Source organism: Numida meleagris, chromosome 1, assembly GCF_002078875.1.
Source record: "Numida meleagris isolate 19003 breed g44 Domestic line chromosome 1, NumMel1.0, whole genome shotgun sequence".
Taxonomy (NCBI): Eukaryota; Metazoa; Chordata; class Aves; order Galliformes; family Numididae; genus Numida; species Numida meleagris.
In genome coordinates, this window is record NC_034409.1 from 108,879,170 (window position 1) to 108,894,156 (window position 14,987).

The 14,987-nt window shown below is 36.7% G+C and overlaps 1 protein-coding gene across 18 annotated transcripts in view; it reads right to left on the bottom strand.

Annotated features, from left to right (window-relative positions):
• Positions 2,061-14,987, bottom strand: part of KDM6A (lysine demethylase 6A) — a 116,359-nt gene continuing 103,432 nt past the window's right edge. For 8 of the 18 annotated variants that reach the window (XM_021407238.1, XM_021407209.1, XM_021407215.1 and 5 more), the window contains 4 exons: positions 13,653-13,840; positions 12,382-12,523; positions 7,632-7,758; positions 2,061-6,721 (listed from right to left, as the gene is read on the bottom strand). In XM_021407238.1, the coding sequence (XP_021262913.1) occupies positions 6,425-6,721; positions 7,632-7,758; positions 12,382-12,523; positions 13,653-13,840 (754 nt within the window). In that variant the 3' untranslated portion in view covers positions 2,061-6,424. The remainder of the gene's footprint in view (positions 6,722-7,631; positions 7,759-12,381; positions 12,524-13,652; positions 13,841-14,987) is intronic. The other 10 variants (XM_021407244.1, XM_021407223.1, XM_021407230.1 and 7 more) reach the window with 5 other exon arrangements.

A 14,987-nucleotide genomic window follows, 5' to 3' on the forward strand; every position in this document is an offset into this window, starting at 1 on the left:
TAAGCCCCCACAGCATCTACCAGACCCCAGGTGATGTGAGGAGACTGCTCTCCCTTGCAGTCTCTTGCTATTTTCTAGGTTTGTAGGTAGCCGCTGCCATGGGCGAAGAGATGTGTACTGTTCCCCCCAAACCCTTTCCCCAATTACCAAATATGTAGGACACATTTGCTCCCCTTATTTTGAAGGACACGACTACACTTCCTCAAAATGAGGCTGCCCTGGGACGCAGTGGGCCTTGTGCCTGCCTTGCTAGCAGCCTCCTCCTTAGCATCCCACGCCTTCTTCCATGGGGCCCTGCAGGCAGCAGTCCTGCACTGAGCTTGCTTGAACCTGAGCTTCAGCTCGAACTTGTCTGGACGTCACTTGTGTTCCTCCTTCCTCTGCTGTCAGCGTTGTCACAACCAAAGCAGACAAGAAGAGCTGGTGTGAACCTCCCCTGGAGGCAGTCACCTGCTGATCTCCCAGCTGCAGCGCTTCCTCTGACTGGTTCCCACACCAGCGAAAGCAAACACGGAAGATGAAGCTTCCCTGTCCCGTAGAAGACTTGTTTGTGGGCACCACCCCCAACACTGAACTGATGGGCCATGACTCTTTGCTATGGATCCAGACAAAAGGGCTGACCTAGGTAAGCTCAGGCTTAAGAGCCCTCCTGCTAGGCCTCTATGCCAAACAAAATTTTCACTTGAGCCCCTTCCCAGGATAAGGGCAGCAACCAAGGATAAGCACCCTTTTCTGTAACATCATATTTGAATCTTAGCATCTTCCATCTCTTTAATCGATTATTGCACCTCTTCCTCTGGCTGGACCCAGTCCTTGCCCACCTTTGTTCCAACAATCTATAACGTACTATCCTGAAACAAGGCAAGCTGTGTTCATTTCAGCAAAGCAACACCATTTTAATATCGCTTTCAAAGTTCTTCCAACTGTAAAAGCGCAGATTCACAGAACTTTGCCTTTAGGACCTGCCATATAAATTCAGGAACTTTTATGCCCTGTCGCCATCCATTTCACTTATTTGGCTACCCACATGAAATGGAAAAACTGGTAGACATCACTTCTCCAAAAAAAAAAAGCAGAGAGACTGCTCCCAATTTACATATCTGAGGGGAAGCTTAAAAATCAAAGCTCTGTTGAATATATTTATGGAGGAATTTAAATTTAGCTCTGAAAGATGTGACTCTCCCTTCTCTCCACATAGCAGATCCCTGTGCTGTCAGCTCCTCCAGTTTTCCTTCAGGACATTCCTCAGATCCAGAGTTCTTTAGCAAAAGGTGCTACTTATTTCTAATTCCCCTCTTAATTCAATTTCCTGCTACTTTTTTGTAAACACTCAATTTCATCTCATCAGTTTTATCCACATCTTAATGATGCCTTTCTTCTGTTAGCCCTGTACCTTCCAGAACTCCTTCAACAAGCGTCACATCTTTGGGCACTCTCATCCTTCAATGTGCTTGCTACAGTAAACCAGGATCCCTCGCAGTATGGCTCAGGTGTGGAGCTCAAGGGCACAAGACTAAGGTTCATAGGAAAAGTGAGCTGGTCTCCTCCATTCCACTCAGGAATCCCGCCACCCCTTCCACCCCCAACTGTTGGAAATGTTCATAGATTACAAATGCTTCACGTGTGTTGGGCGCTTCGTAAATTAAGAAGCAGAACTGCTGCGTAATAACTACAACTGATAAAATATTAACTTGTGCTTTTTTAATAAAATGAAACAAAAGCATTCTAAATCATAGCAGCTTATAGTTCAAAACTGTCCATAGTTTAGGAGCATAGTGTAATTAAGAAGTATTAAAACTGCAAAATATTAAAGCCCTGCAGCAATTCAAATCCATGACAAAACCTTCATGCAGAGTGAACAATACTGCCTGATGTTCAACCGATTTGGTCTACTTGTTCATTGGTGAAACACGATTTTTTTTCCCTTGGTAATGGGATATCCTCTTTTCCAAAGGGGAGGAAAGGTGCACAGCCCTTTTGATCAGCACGCGATAGCTCTTTCCCTAGTTAGCAATACTCTTCATAGCACTGAGAAACGAGGACTTTCTGTTTGCCATTAGTTGAGGTAAGTTATCTTGCTTTTATTTGGGTTTAAGACTACTGTAAAGGAGTAGCTTTTCAGTTGCAGCATGGTTTGTCAAGATTACAATATTTATGACTGCATAAAATACATAAGTAAAAAATTATGGTTTGTAGAGTTTGTTATCAAGAGCTGAGACTTACATCTTTACAGAACTGTAAATACTGGCTTCCTAACTGCTAGTTGATAATTCTGCTGGCAAGAGCGTTTGTTATATTTTTCTTCAATCCCCATAACCTTTTGCCCGACTGTTTTAAGAACTAGCAAAAAAAGTCATTTATAACTATAGTTAAACTGTTGTAACAGCAGTAGACAAGCTGTACTGATTCTTCATTAAAACACCCTTCATTTGAAGCTACAAATGTAAGAGGCAATTCTTTTTGTTCAAAATAAACTATCAGCATGCTCTGTGCCTTTAACACTTCACATCGATTACAAAAAATTTAACAATGCAATCACTAACATACCCCACTAATGAGAAATTATGAGAAATCGTTTGATGCAGAACCTCCTGCATCAGTCAACTCTGATCGATAAGAAAGCTATCAATTTTGAAATTTAGATTTAATGCATTTTCAAGAAGCTAATGAGAAAGGAGCAACTTAAAATAAATACCATAATTAAAACTGCAAACTGTTACAATGATATATTATAAACTTGTCCTAGATAAACCTAGTGCTTCAAAAATTTACCAGTGAATTTGTATTACAAAATATGTGAAAATACAATAGAATACCACAACAATGTCCTTTTTTGGGTCAACAATGACGCCAAGAATGTGATTCAGTCTTAACTTTTTAGATTGTTAATAGAACATACTGTAATACATAGGTTGCAATTTGGTTGAATTCTAGATACCATCCCCACCCAAACTTAAATTCAGCTTTTTCATTCCTCCTCTGAAACTAGTGCCAAACTTCCTGTCAAAGCCGGTATTTTCTTGAAGAGCTTTAAAATTTAGCCATTACTTATTTTCTACTACTATGTTTTGGCAGCAACTATTTATTGGTCTGTTATTGCAAAAAGTGCAATTTAACAATAAACCAGTCTGAAGGTCATTTTATGTCTTGAGGATACATACCATATATTTCTTTAAAAATAATCATACTTTTGTAAGCAATACTTTACAGTAGACACCTCAAATCTACCATAGATGTAAAACTTAAAACGAGAAAAATTTAGTCTCTAAATCTTTATACACATATTTATATTCGAGTTTCTATATATATTATATATATACACAAGCACAAGAGTATATATAAAATATATATAATCAGATTCAAAAAAAGAACAAAAACTGGGCACTGTACATAAAATCTTTTTAAAACTCAAACAATAGAAAAACTTTAAACATTAAACAATTTTAATAAAAGTTTCTGTACAATGCTAAGCAGTTTTATTTACATATAGAAAATGTAATAGGAGTAGTGTTTGAAATTACAGAACTCCTTAAAATTTCAATGGCAGGTAATCTGGAAAAAATAACAGCATTCCATTCACAAATATTTTCAAGCAATAAATATGTATTTATAAATAGTGTAAATTTACATCAAGATTAGAAACAAAAATCACAAATCTGAAGTTTATTCCTTAGTCTATGTGCAACCCATTTATCTTTGTGACTTGGCTGTTAATTGTTTTAAATTTTATTTAGGAACAAAAAGTGTAACCGTCATGGTTTCAAAACAAGACAGAAAAACATAAAAGCAGTAAAAAAATTTATATCACCTAACTCTTCACATTAAAAAAAAAAAAAAAGTTGCCCAAAGAAAGACTTAAAATTTCTAACTACCTTACAAAGAAATGACCAGCTAAGCTAGTACTTTTTCCAAGGGAAATTCTGAAGGGGGAAAACGGATGAAACCAACTCATCAGCCCAGAAACAGAGAAAATACAAAAGAGGTGGTCTTCAAGTCAGTAGTCTGTATAATGTTGCCAGTTTTGTCAGATATATACAAAACATGGAATTATTTTTTTGAAGTACAGCTGGATGAGCTTTATTTGTTTTGAGTTCTGGAGTAGGAGGCAGTGCTCTCTCCTGTCCAGTTGGTTGACACTCCGCACTTGGAAGGTTGCATAGACACAGCTTTCAGCCAGCAGCCTTACGGGATAGCTACAAAAATCAGTGGTGCAGAACTGGGTCACTTCCTGAATATCAGAAAAGTTTTCATTTAATGTCCATGAAAAAATGTCAAGATGAAGAGGATGGCAATGGAGGAGCCTGAAAAAGAAAACATTAAATTACCTTTTCTACAAGGGTGTAGAATTCAGCCGTTTAACCAAAATCGGTGCAAATGGTGAGCATGACAGTTTGAAGTCAAACACTATGGTTTTTAGACACTGGGACTTTGTCCAGTGGGTATCAGCATTTTTTTTCCAACTTATTCAAATACTCCGTGTCAGGATTTTGCCTGTACTGCACACTGGCTCACACTGTGGGGATATCTGAGTTAATACTACATGAGCTGCCAAAACAAGTCCCATTGAGGCAAAAAAGAGCTCCGTGTGGGCTTATGTGGATATACCTTTCTATACTCTAAAACAGGGATTCTCAACCTGTTTACCAGTGGAATGGGTGGGTCATCCCTTTGTGGCTCTCCAAATACCTTCCTTGCAAGTTGCATCTTACTTCCTCGCTACATAAATAATAACATATAATCCTGAGGTTACCTGAGGAAAGGATCAAGATTCTCTGATATGGGGACAGAGCTTTTATTTATTTATTTATTTTCAATCATGACTAATTAGTGCCTTAAGAGCAAAGGTCTAGAAGTTATCTATTCCCTAATATTGCTCTTTGCAGCATTATCACCAAAATACTGAACTTCTGATGGCCCCTCCTCTTCTCGTTCCCTTCCCGTCAGTCCTGCCATGCTGTGGAATCCCTTCAAGAAGCTGCCCTGTCTTCAAAGACACTGTAAATCACACTACAGTATTCACCTATGCAACACTAATTCTATCTAATTCCTGTATTTACTCCCAATACTTTACCCCAAGCACCGAACCTGTCAGCCCTACATCACATTTGCCATCTGAGGTTATCTTTGTTCTGTGATGTGCCACAAACCTCAACTCTCCTGTAGGTTATAGCTCCTCTCAATCAAAATTATAAACCTTTTTAAAAAGTGGTACAGTGCATAAATTTCACTACAGAACAATTTTTAATGTTCTTTAGGGCTGCAGGTATAGGCTCTGGTGGGGCAAGAAGCTGTTTACAGGTTGAGAACCCTTGTTCTAGGCACAGCTGTACTACCAACATTACCTATATAATGATACAACTCCAGACAAAAACATACCCCTCCCACTCTCCCTCATTCCTCTCTCTTTTCCATACAAAAATGTTCTTGCCCATTCCACTCAGTTGGATGGTGTATCTGAGAATAGGTGTTTATTTGGATGCTGTTTTTGCAACATATTATCACTTCAGATTTGCAGTATTTCACCAGCTGTAATGACAAAGGGCTTCTAAAAGTGTGAACAGAAGTTCAGCCATCTCAGGTTTTGCTGAACCAATGAAGAGAATTAAAATCAGAGGACGTGGTCCTGTGTTCTCATCAGCCTCTACCAGTGAACCTTGAGGCATTAGCTCAAAGTTCGCAACTTATCATGCCTGTATAACACGAAACAATTGTCTAAACATACATTTTCTGCAGCACCTGGAAATGAATCAAAAAGGCACAGCTGTTTCTGGGCTGCTGTATTTAATTCAACAAGAAATTCTCAGAACGCTTTGTCCAATGTTTGTCTCCTTTGACAGAAAGGCAAGGCTTATCATAAATAAATCCAGCATCGCTTTCATTGTGATTACAAACAAGCCATCTTTGCCTGAAACAATGAAACCTGGGTGAAATGTTAGGACAGTTGTGCTGACACAGTTTAAAGCAGGAGGCTGCCATATATAGCACAAAGCTATAATGGCAAAGTGGCTTTTTGCTTTAAATTGAAACGCAAAGGAGGCCCCAAGCCAAAGACAGAACTGTTTGAGAGCATCCACTTGCTAAGCAGAAGGACAGTGCTGATTTGGAAGGGGGTGGGGAGGGGAGGGGGAGAAAGGGGTCTCAGTGCATAGGATGCTCTGCTGCTATACTGACTTCATACCACAAACAATGTATTAGAGATGCTCTTGAACCTGGTGCTAGTTTCTCCAAGCTTCACTGTCCTGATTCTTCCCATCTCCATCTGATCCAGTTATGGTCTCCAGGTGATCTCTATTGGATTTTTAAAGCCACAACTTTATGAATTGTAACATCATACTTTTCCTGAAAACTCAGTGGTTATGTTCTGCAGTAAGTTACTGTACTATTTCACATAATTCTGACTCTGCAATGTTTTGTTCTGTAAATATCACACATAACCCAAACCTCCATTTGAATCAGAAAGTCCACGGTACTCATACAATGGAGTACCAAGACAGCCTACAACTGCTTTACAAATAATGTATTTATGCATCCACTTATTAATTTGACTTACTAATGTAAATTGATCATAGACTTGCATCAAGTCCTCCATTTTGTACTGTTCTAGCACCACAAAATTTTCCAGGTTCGTGCTTATCTTTCGTGCACAGTCTTGGCAATGTACAACATAGGTCTTTCGAGAATTGCTCTCACTAGTGACAAAAAGCAGATCAAAGACTTCCACCTATTAGATAGGAAACAGAAAATCAATTGTTACAATTTCATTTGTAAGAAGTTAAAGAAAATACAGCTTTCATGGTTTAAGATTTACACTCTTACCCTGAGAATACAAAGAGTAAAATTAGATTTGTTCAGGGAAAATCCATCCTCCAAAGGCTTAGTCACTGAGGTGAAATATTCTAAAACCACTACTAACATTACACTTAGGGTGTCTGCGTGAATGGCTCTGTGGAAAAGCTTTTGGTCAGTATTAACAAGGCAGGATTCATCCTCTCAATAGGAGTCACCCAGTAAGGTCAATATTTATTACACTTATAACTAATTTCTCTTTTTTAAATTCACCTGTAAAAAGAAGGTCATGATTTATTCCCTCACTACTGAGTCACACATTCATCGTGCCCAAGAGGCTTGATCAGAAAATAATATTAAACTGATTTTCAGGCAGTGAGCAACACTTTATTTTATGCTTCACAAAGACTATTATTCAATACTTTAAAGGAGCTAGTAATCGAAAGTAAAATCAAAAACTTCAGTAAAGCATTTCCTCTGAAGAAAATTCACTTATATTCTCCCTCTTTTGGGGCTGTTGCTGGAATGAAGACAGATATACCTTTAGAAGGAAGCTGAGCAGATCAAATTATATGCAGGAAGGGGTAACAACTTCTTAGAACAACTGAGAATTGACAATTGACCTAGCGAAGAACAATTTCTATGTACTATGGAAAATACAGCAGTATAATACAGACTGTATTTAAAAAATAGCTTAATGAGTTCTATGAAGACAGCTCTGCATCACATATATGTGCTTACAGCATACAGTAGATGCTGCAGTTTATAGCAGCAACAATAGACATGTCAAAATTTCAATAAACGTTACAGTAGTAGCCAAGTTCAGCACATATTTATATACTGACCTCACAAATGCTACAGTAATGAGCTGGCTCATCCTTTGCTCGCCCATGCCAGACAATCTCTTTTCCTGCAGCAATCAGAGCTTCCCTCAGTGTCTGACACTGTTTGAGAGTTCTTAACAAGCAATACCTGCAACCAAAAGTCAGGATCAGAGGACTGCAGTGGCAATCAGTGGTGTATTCAATTCAGTATTACACTTTCTAGGAAGATGCAAACAGCCTGAATTTCATTCAAGACCCTGGAGCTGAAGCTTTTTCCTCTAGAACTTCAAGAACACTTGTCTGATAAGAATCACTGGATGCATGACTTAAGTATAAGTTAGATCACATGATTATGGACCTCTGTGTACATTTATTTCATTTCTGTAATGGCTCTTTCCCAGCAACACTATCTCATTTTTTACTGGAACACATGAATGTTCTTTTAAGTACAATAAAGTACCGTTATTTTTCAAAAAGCACGTGATGTATGAATGTGTTAGAACAAAGTCAGTTTGAACTGCCAAGCTGACATTTTGTGTAAATGACAATAGCCTATCCAAAGAGGTCATTTAATGAACATCCAAAAAACCAGTGACTTCCTGATCAGTACCAAACTTTCAGTTAACAAAAGTCTGGAAATGTAAGTTCTGACAGGAACCACTCTATGTACAGAAAAAGACCTACCAACAAATATCAGCTTCTAAGCAAAAGAAACAAGAATAGACAGGTTGGTATTAGAAAAGGAAGTCAGTCCCTTAGTAGGAAAAAAAAAAAAAAAGAAAAAGGACAAAAAATGAATTTTTAACACTTTTTATGAAGAAAAGAATTGGACAATTTAAAAACAACAATTTCCTGTCGTGCTTCTGCTAAGGCCAAAAAAAAAAAAACCCTACCTTTTAATCTTCACAAACCTACATAGTTTTCATCTTTACTAAAAAACTGTGACTTCTTTCCTAGCACTGTATGAGATGGATACATTCTCATAAAAAAACAGCTGGCAAAATTGGTCATCAGATCTCTAAGTTACGATGTTATTTACAATTCTTTTTAGTTCTCAGCTATCTGATTTATTCAAGTCACTGTCTGTGCAGCCTTTTATTTTCTTCTCCACAGGGTGGTTACATTACATGTTCATTAGGTGCAAAATGAAGACTGAAAAAATTTAAGTGGAAGAATAAACTCTGGACAGAGAACAAAGTACTCGAGAGTTCTATCTATTCTTTCAATCTGATCTTTCTCCCATTTTAAAACCTTAAACATGTCATATATATGTTCTGTATTTTTCTTGAATATTTGTTTAATGTGTTTCCAAGTAGTTAATAGAATTTTAGGTTGAAATTGCAATACTGTTCTCTTGTTTTCTTACACTCAGATCATTCATTTTCACGAAAAACAAGTCTATGGCATCATTAAAACCCTCATAAAAATAAGACAAAATTGAAAGCTTGTTTTTACATTAAATGTTGTTTTCATATACTCATTTTCAATGAAACTGAACAGCTCAGTTAGCTGCAACTCCTCTGCACTTTTCTAGTTTGATGTTAATGGAACTCATGATGTCTCACGATATCACATACAATCAACCGTATGTGATAGATCACACCTTAATTCACTTGAATGTTAGGCTAATGTAGAAGAACTTATGATAAGTTCATTAACTTTGGTATAGCATTCTTTCATGCAATCTAGTCTGATTCAAAATAAACTTAGAAGTCATCATTGTAATGTTCTCTTCTGCTGTCACCTGGAACAGTCTCTGGGAATGCCAAAGAACAACTGCGCTCCATTCCTCCCTTCCCAAGAGTTTTCAATGTATTATTTTCAAAGTGCTTCCTAGTGTTACAGCTGTGAAGAAAGAACTGCTCAAAGTGTAATCCACATGCAACACCACTGCAAAGTTTGCTAAATTTGCAAGTAAAGCCAGAAACAGTAGCTAAAAGGTGAACTGCTTTTCCTTAGAAAAAATTCAGATCTGAGTAATGGCAGTGTTAACTATTTCATGCTATCAAAGAATGAGAGAAAGCACATAAAGTATCGCTTTGAAAATGTGTATCACGATTTCCTACAACAGGAAAGCCAAAACGGTGTATAACAGAGTCACAGTGGTTAAGCTGAGTAGGTTTTTAGTATTGCATGCCTGCTTTTATTCTTGCACAGTGGGAATTCAGTTAAAAAATCTGAACCATCACTCTCTCTCAAGGTTTTAATAGGTATGACAAAGTACGAATAAATCATGTCCAGTCAAATCCCAATATTTAAGAGAAGATCTTAAAATGGGCATCACTCTGATACATTCCTTAAGTGTTGTGAGAAATCCATTCTAATATTTAGGTATCCATCCAGTAAAGCTTTCTAAGTGCAGAGACTATTCCAACAGCAATGCAAAACTGATCTTGTTATATCTTTGAGAGATTTATTTTCCCTATCGATATCAAAATGTATTCGATCTTGCTTCAGGATTTTGTGCAAAATCATTTCTACCATGTCCTGTTCTTCTATGTTTATAAAACTATTTTTGTAAAATAATTCATTATTCTAGTTACTTTGGAATTAATTTTTTAGGCCTTTTTACTATGTTCTCACTATCTCTAAAATTCTTCTTTTCCGCAGATGCATTTGTAAAAGCCTTCTGAGTTCTCATTTAAGTTCTGATGTTAATTTTTCTCAAGCATTGTGCTCTGTCAGTCAAACTTTAAATCATTTTGTCTGTCTGCATTTCCACTCAAGATTCCACTGTTAGCATAAAATTAAAAAACAAAAACAAAAAACAATCTCATGAGAAAGTTTTAGATTTTTCTCCTTGTCTTTTATTGAGGCCAAGACAGCACTCTTTCAGACAAGCAGTTTGAGAGGAAAATTATGCAACTGCTCACCAACTGTAAGGATGTTCATGAAGGTTTATGCATTTCCAATATCTACACAAGGTTAAAGCCATATATGAAACAGGGTATTCTGGTGACAACTGCTTCTAGTTACGGCTGTACCACAACTACAGAAATGACCACCATGAAGAGCTGTTTCAAATTACTCTTACTAGATGTAACAAACTAGAGATCATCACTGGGTCTTTTTCTCCTTGGTATGCAAAGCATGAAACTTGGGAACTGACTGACAACTAACAAGAAAGAAGTGGCTTCAGTAGCCTGGAAAATGCAGAAGCATGTAAGACCAAAGTGTGTATTAGCTCCTCAGTGACTTTATTTCTAAAGTATATTTAACAATTTAGGTATCTCGCTACAAAAAAACTCAACTGCTATCAAACAGGATAACAACAGAAAACTATTCTGTTTTCTGTATTCCTTCGCAACATTTTAAGATACTCTCTTGCAGAAGGATGCTATGCTCAGTCATGATTTTCTCCTAAACTTAAACCACAGACAAAAAAAGGACTCAACTCTGTACAAATGCACAATATGGGTGCCAAATTATTCAAATCATATTTTGCAAAAAAAATATTCTAGAGCCCTTCTGAGATGTACAATGCCTGCTGGACTAGAGAAGATATATACACATGTGAAATAAGGGTTTCGCTTTTTTATTTTTTAAAGGACTTTTTTGGCTTCCTCTCAACCTCTGCTTCTTTTCCCATTATTTGCTATTTCCATGAGTACACTATCAGTTTCTCTTCTCCCTTTTTAACACTTGGCATCTTGACTGTGATCACTAACAGCTTAAATGAAGGGACAGGACTATTTTCAACTTCTAAAAGTTCTGTGCCTTACGAAGTTACTTATTCCCTCATTCTGCCAGGTGTTCCAGGCTAAGTTAAACTCAAGTTCCTATTTGCAAAATGCTGTCTCACTCAGTTGTCAACAGTAAATCCTACCAGGGGAAAAACCGATTTTCTTTGCTCATTTTCTGCAGGTTAACCTATCCATATGTCAAGGTCCATTTCAAGGCAAATCATAAAAGTATTCAATGCTTGTGGATCCAGTATGTTGAAAAGACTAAGATAGAAGCTCTTATAGTTGGTTGAAGAAAAACAGAGAGAGCTGCCACCAGAGTATTCTCATGATGAGTCATTTGCTGTGGAACTCATTCTCCCACTTCCTTTATGACAAGCCTATGATAGATGTATGCTGAAATGTCCATTTATTCCTCAACCCAGATACAATGATTTATATTTGCTTCAAGTTGCACTCCTTAAAAAAACATTACCGAAGATGCTTTGAGTCGGAAATGTTTTAGCATTTTGGAATAAGTGTTTGAGAAATGTCACTATACTCAATTATCATTTTACACATCAATTAATTCTTTGTTTGGAAGAAAGAGCAAAGGGAAGGTGGCTTTCCAGTTCTTACTTCTCTTTATTTAAAACATTTACATTCAATCTCCAAATGATGGTGTGTGAGCCTTAGCTAAACAGATGTTCTAAAAATGCAAAATTAATTTAAATTTTCCTGTAAAAATGACTATCATTATAAATGTAACACTTCAGTTGATGACCTAAATTTGTTATTTCTTATGGTATATACTCTGAACAGGTTTAGTTATGTAAGTTGACTGCTTCTGCAAACCGCTCTACTGGAGTCTGTGGCATATTTAAGAACAATGAAAAAGTTAATTAGACCATTCTCAAGCCATGTTGCAATAATATCAAGTATAATGTAATAAAATAAATATCCACAAATGGATTCTTTCTTTAAAGAATAAGACTATCAAATCATTTTGACTTGATTCTCAGAAGTCTTACAAAGGCCTATTTATAGATCTACTGTTGTTTTATACTTTAAGAAGAAATGGATACAGTAAATGCTCAAATAAAACTTACTTTATCATTTCAAAAAGCTTTGGATCTGAGACCTTGATATTTCGAGCCATATTCCATGAAAGATGAACCATGGGTACTATGGACTTCACGCTCTGCAGTTTATTCCATTCGTACCGTTCCACTGCCAATTTGTATTGACAGGCTATACAAAAATAAAGTTACAGAAGTAGTTAACAAGTAAGTACCAACTGAACCCAAAACAATTTGATTATACCAAAAATTTAGACTTCTTTACGGTGAGACTAAACAGCATTTCTAAATAGCCCATTCCCTGCAACTACATTTAAATTCTATGAAATTTCATTCTAAACACATATTTGTCGTATTTCTGATGCTAAAAGAACACAGAATACCACAGTAGTAACAACCACATGTGAAAATGAGAACTTGCTGACAACTGCTCAATTTCTATGCTGAACAGAGAACACTGTTTCAAAAAGCGTTACTTAATTTTTAAGCTTTTGACACAAAAAAATCTACATTTGAGGAGTCTGTATCTTGCAGACATTTGCAATGTCTGCATATTCTTTATGATTTTACAGTTCTACAGTATGTAATTTGAAAACGAAGACTGCACCTTGAGAGATTTGTGCAGTGAGTCAGACTTTTTGATTAAGCAGCCTACTCACCCCACCCTTTTTAAAAACTTGTTTTGCAAAATTTACTGTGATTGAACATGTGAGCTCTGTATCAGTCAGTCATGTAATCTTGGAGATATACTACTTATTGCACCATAATGAAATAAAGATACACCTTAAACTATTTAAGAAAACAGGTTTTTTTGGAAGTATAATCTGTTCAAATGCTTGACAGAATCTCCTTATTTTAGCTGTGAACTTTTCTCCCATTCTCACATCTAAAAATCTTCTTAAATCATGGTTCAAAAAAAATGCCTTCCAGAGGAGTAAACCTTACATTCCTTTGTTTAAAAAAATTACAACTGTTTGCATTTTCTGATGCTTTCACTAAGGAGCTATTAGGTATCTTTTATCCTGAAAAAGGGAGATTAGACAAGTCTTCAGTTCATATGCATATTCTGCTAGTGTTTGCTAAGCTACTGTAAGCTTTAGATCTCCATTAAATGCAGGAGTGCAAAGACAGCATTCTGCTGCTTTCGTTTCCTATTACCAATGGAATTATTTAATGCTTCAACACATAATGTTTTAAAATACTGTATATTCATTTTTTAATCTAGAAAAATGAAGTAAATTATTAAGAAATGGCAGGTTCTATGGCACAGAATTACCTTACAATGTATTATTCAACTATACCTGTAAGAGGGCCAACGTTCCAAGCAATGTTGTTGCACCAGCCGATAGCCTGAACCCAATGAACAGTGCCAGCATTTATCCACACCAAATCCCCTGGTCTTTGAATAAATCGATAAACTGGGACATTGGCTTCATACAAATCCTCCAAGTTTGGCCACCAAGATCCCATTAGGAAATTCATATTGTTCCTGAAACAATGGGAAAAATAAAGCTGTCAACATTTATCAGCATATGTATTAGTAGTCAATACTTCAATGAAATTACCTGTAAAAAGTGATCACCACTGTAAATATTTTCTGCATCTAATCCCTGACGCAGGAGGACTAGTCAAAAGTAAAGTTTCATCTACAGAATTCCTGATCCCAGTTCCCTGTTTTATATCCTGCAATATTAAAATGTTCAACCATCTGCTCATGTGAAGTGAGTTTATGGCTTAGAGTTAAGTTGTATTTTCCTTTCAATTTCCCAGTATTATTAATGCTGAGGTAGAGGAATTCTTGTTAGATCTAGCATGACACTGGTGTAGACTGATGCTTTTTTTAACCTGTGAATGATTTTATATACAGTTCTTAAGAATGCTTTCTGTTTAGAACAATGCAAAATATGTACTCATGCTGTCAGTGTGAGCGTGCAAAGCTCGTCCACACAAGAACTTGTTGGCACCATCTCAACTGCTATTCACAGGTCTATGCTATGTTCAGACAGGAAATGCTACCCCTCCCGAGAAGTATTAAAATAAAGCCTCCATATGGACTTCCCAACAATGAAATCATGAATCTTCCAATATGATAATGTGAAATACATACGTTTCTCCCTTCCCCATCCCAATTTTAGAGTGTTTTTCTATTGCACCATGATAGATCATTGGCAAGTTTTCAAAGACCATTCAGTGCCGCTATCAGGCACCCTGGAGAGTTTATGAGGTTTACCAGTTTAGACTTCCTGCTACCCTCAGAAAGGGCAGTGGCATGAGGGTAACAGGCCTATCGTCATTACAGACATTGCATTTTCAACAGTGGAATTACAATTCTGAGGTGGGTAATCTTTGTAAAGGTTGATTAAATAAGAGCATTTGTCAGTAGACAGGCAGAAAATAGGCACTGAGAAGAATGTGCAGAACCCTGGAAAAGTTCTGAAGAAAGCTGAGGAGTTTAGGTCAGTTTTAAATGGGCAATATGAGTAAAAAAAACCTCTCAAGAGCAAATGAAAACATCATGAAGATGGGACACAACTGCTTCCTAACTGCCTTCTTTTTTTAAGCATATGTGCAGCAGAAGGAGGAACATGCAAATTCTAATCGTAGAGCTGGACCAGTATTACTCAATAGTCACAGCA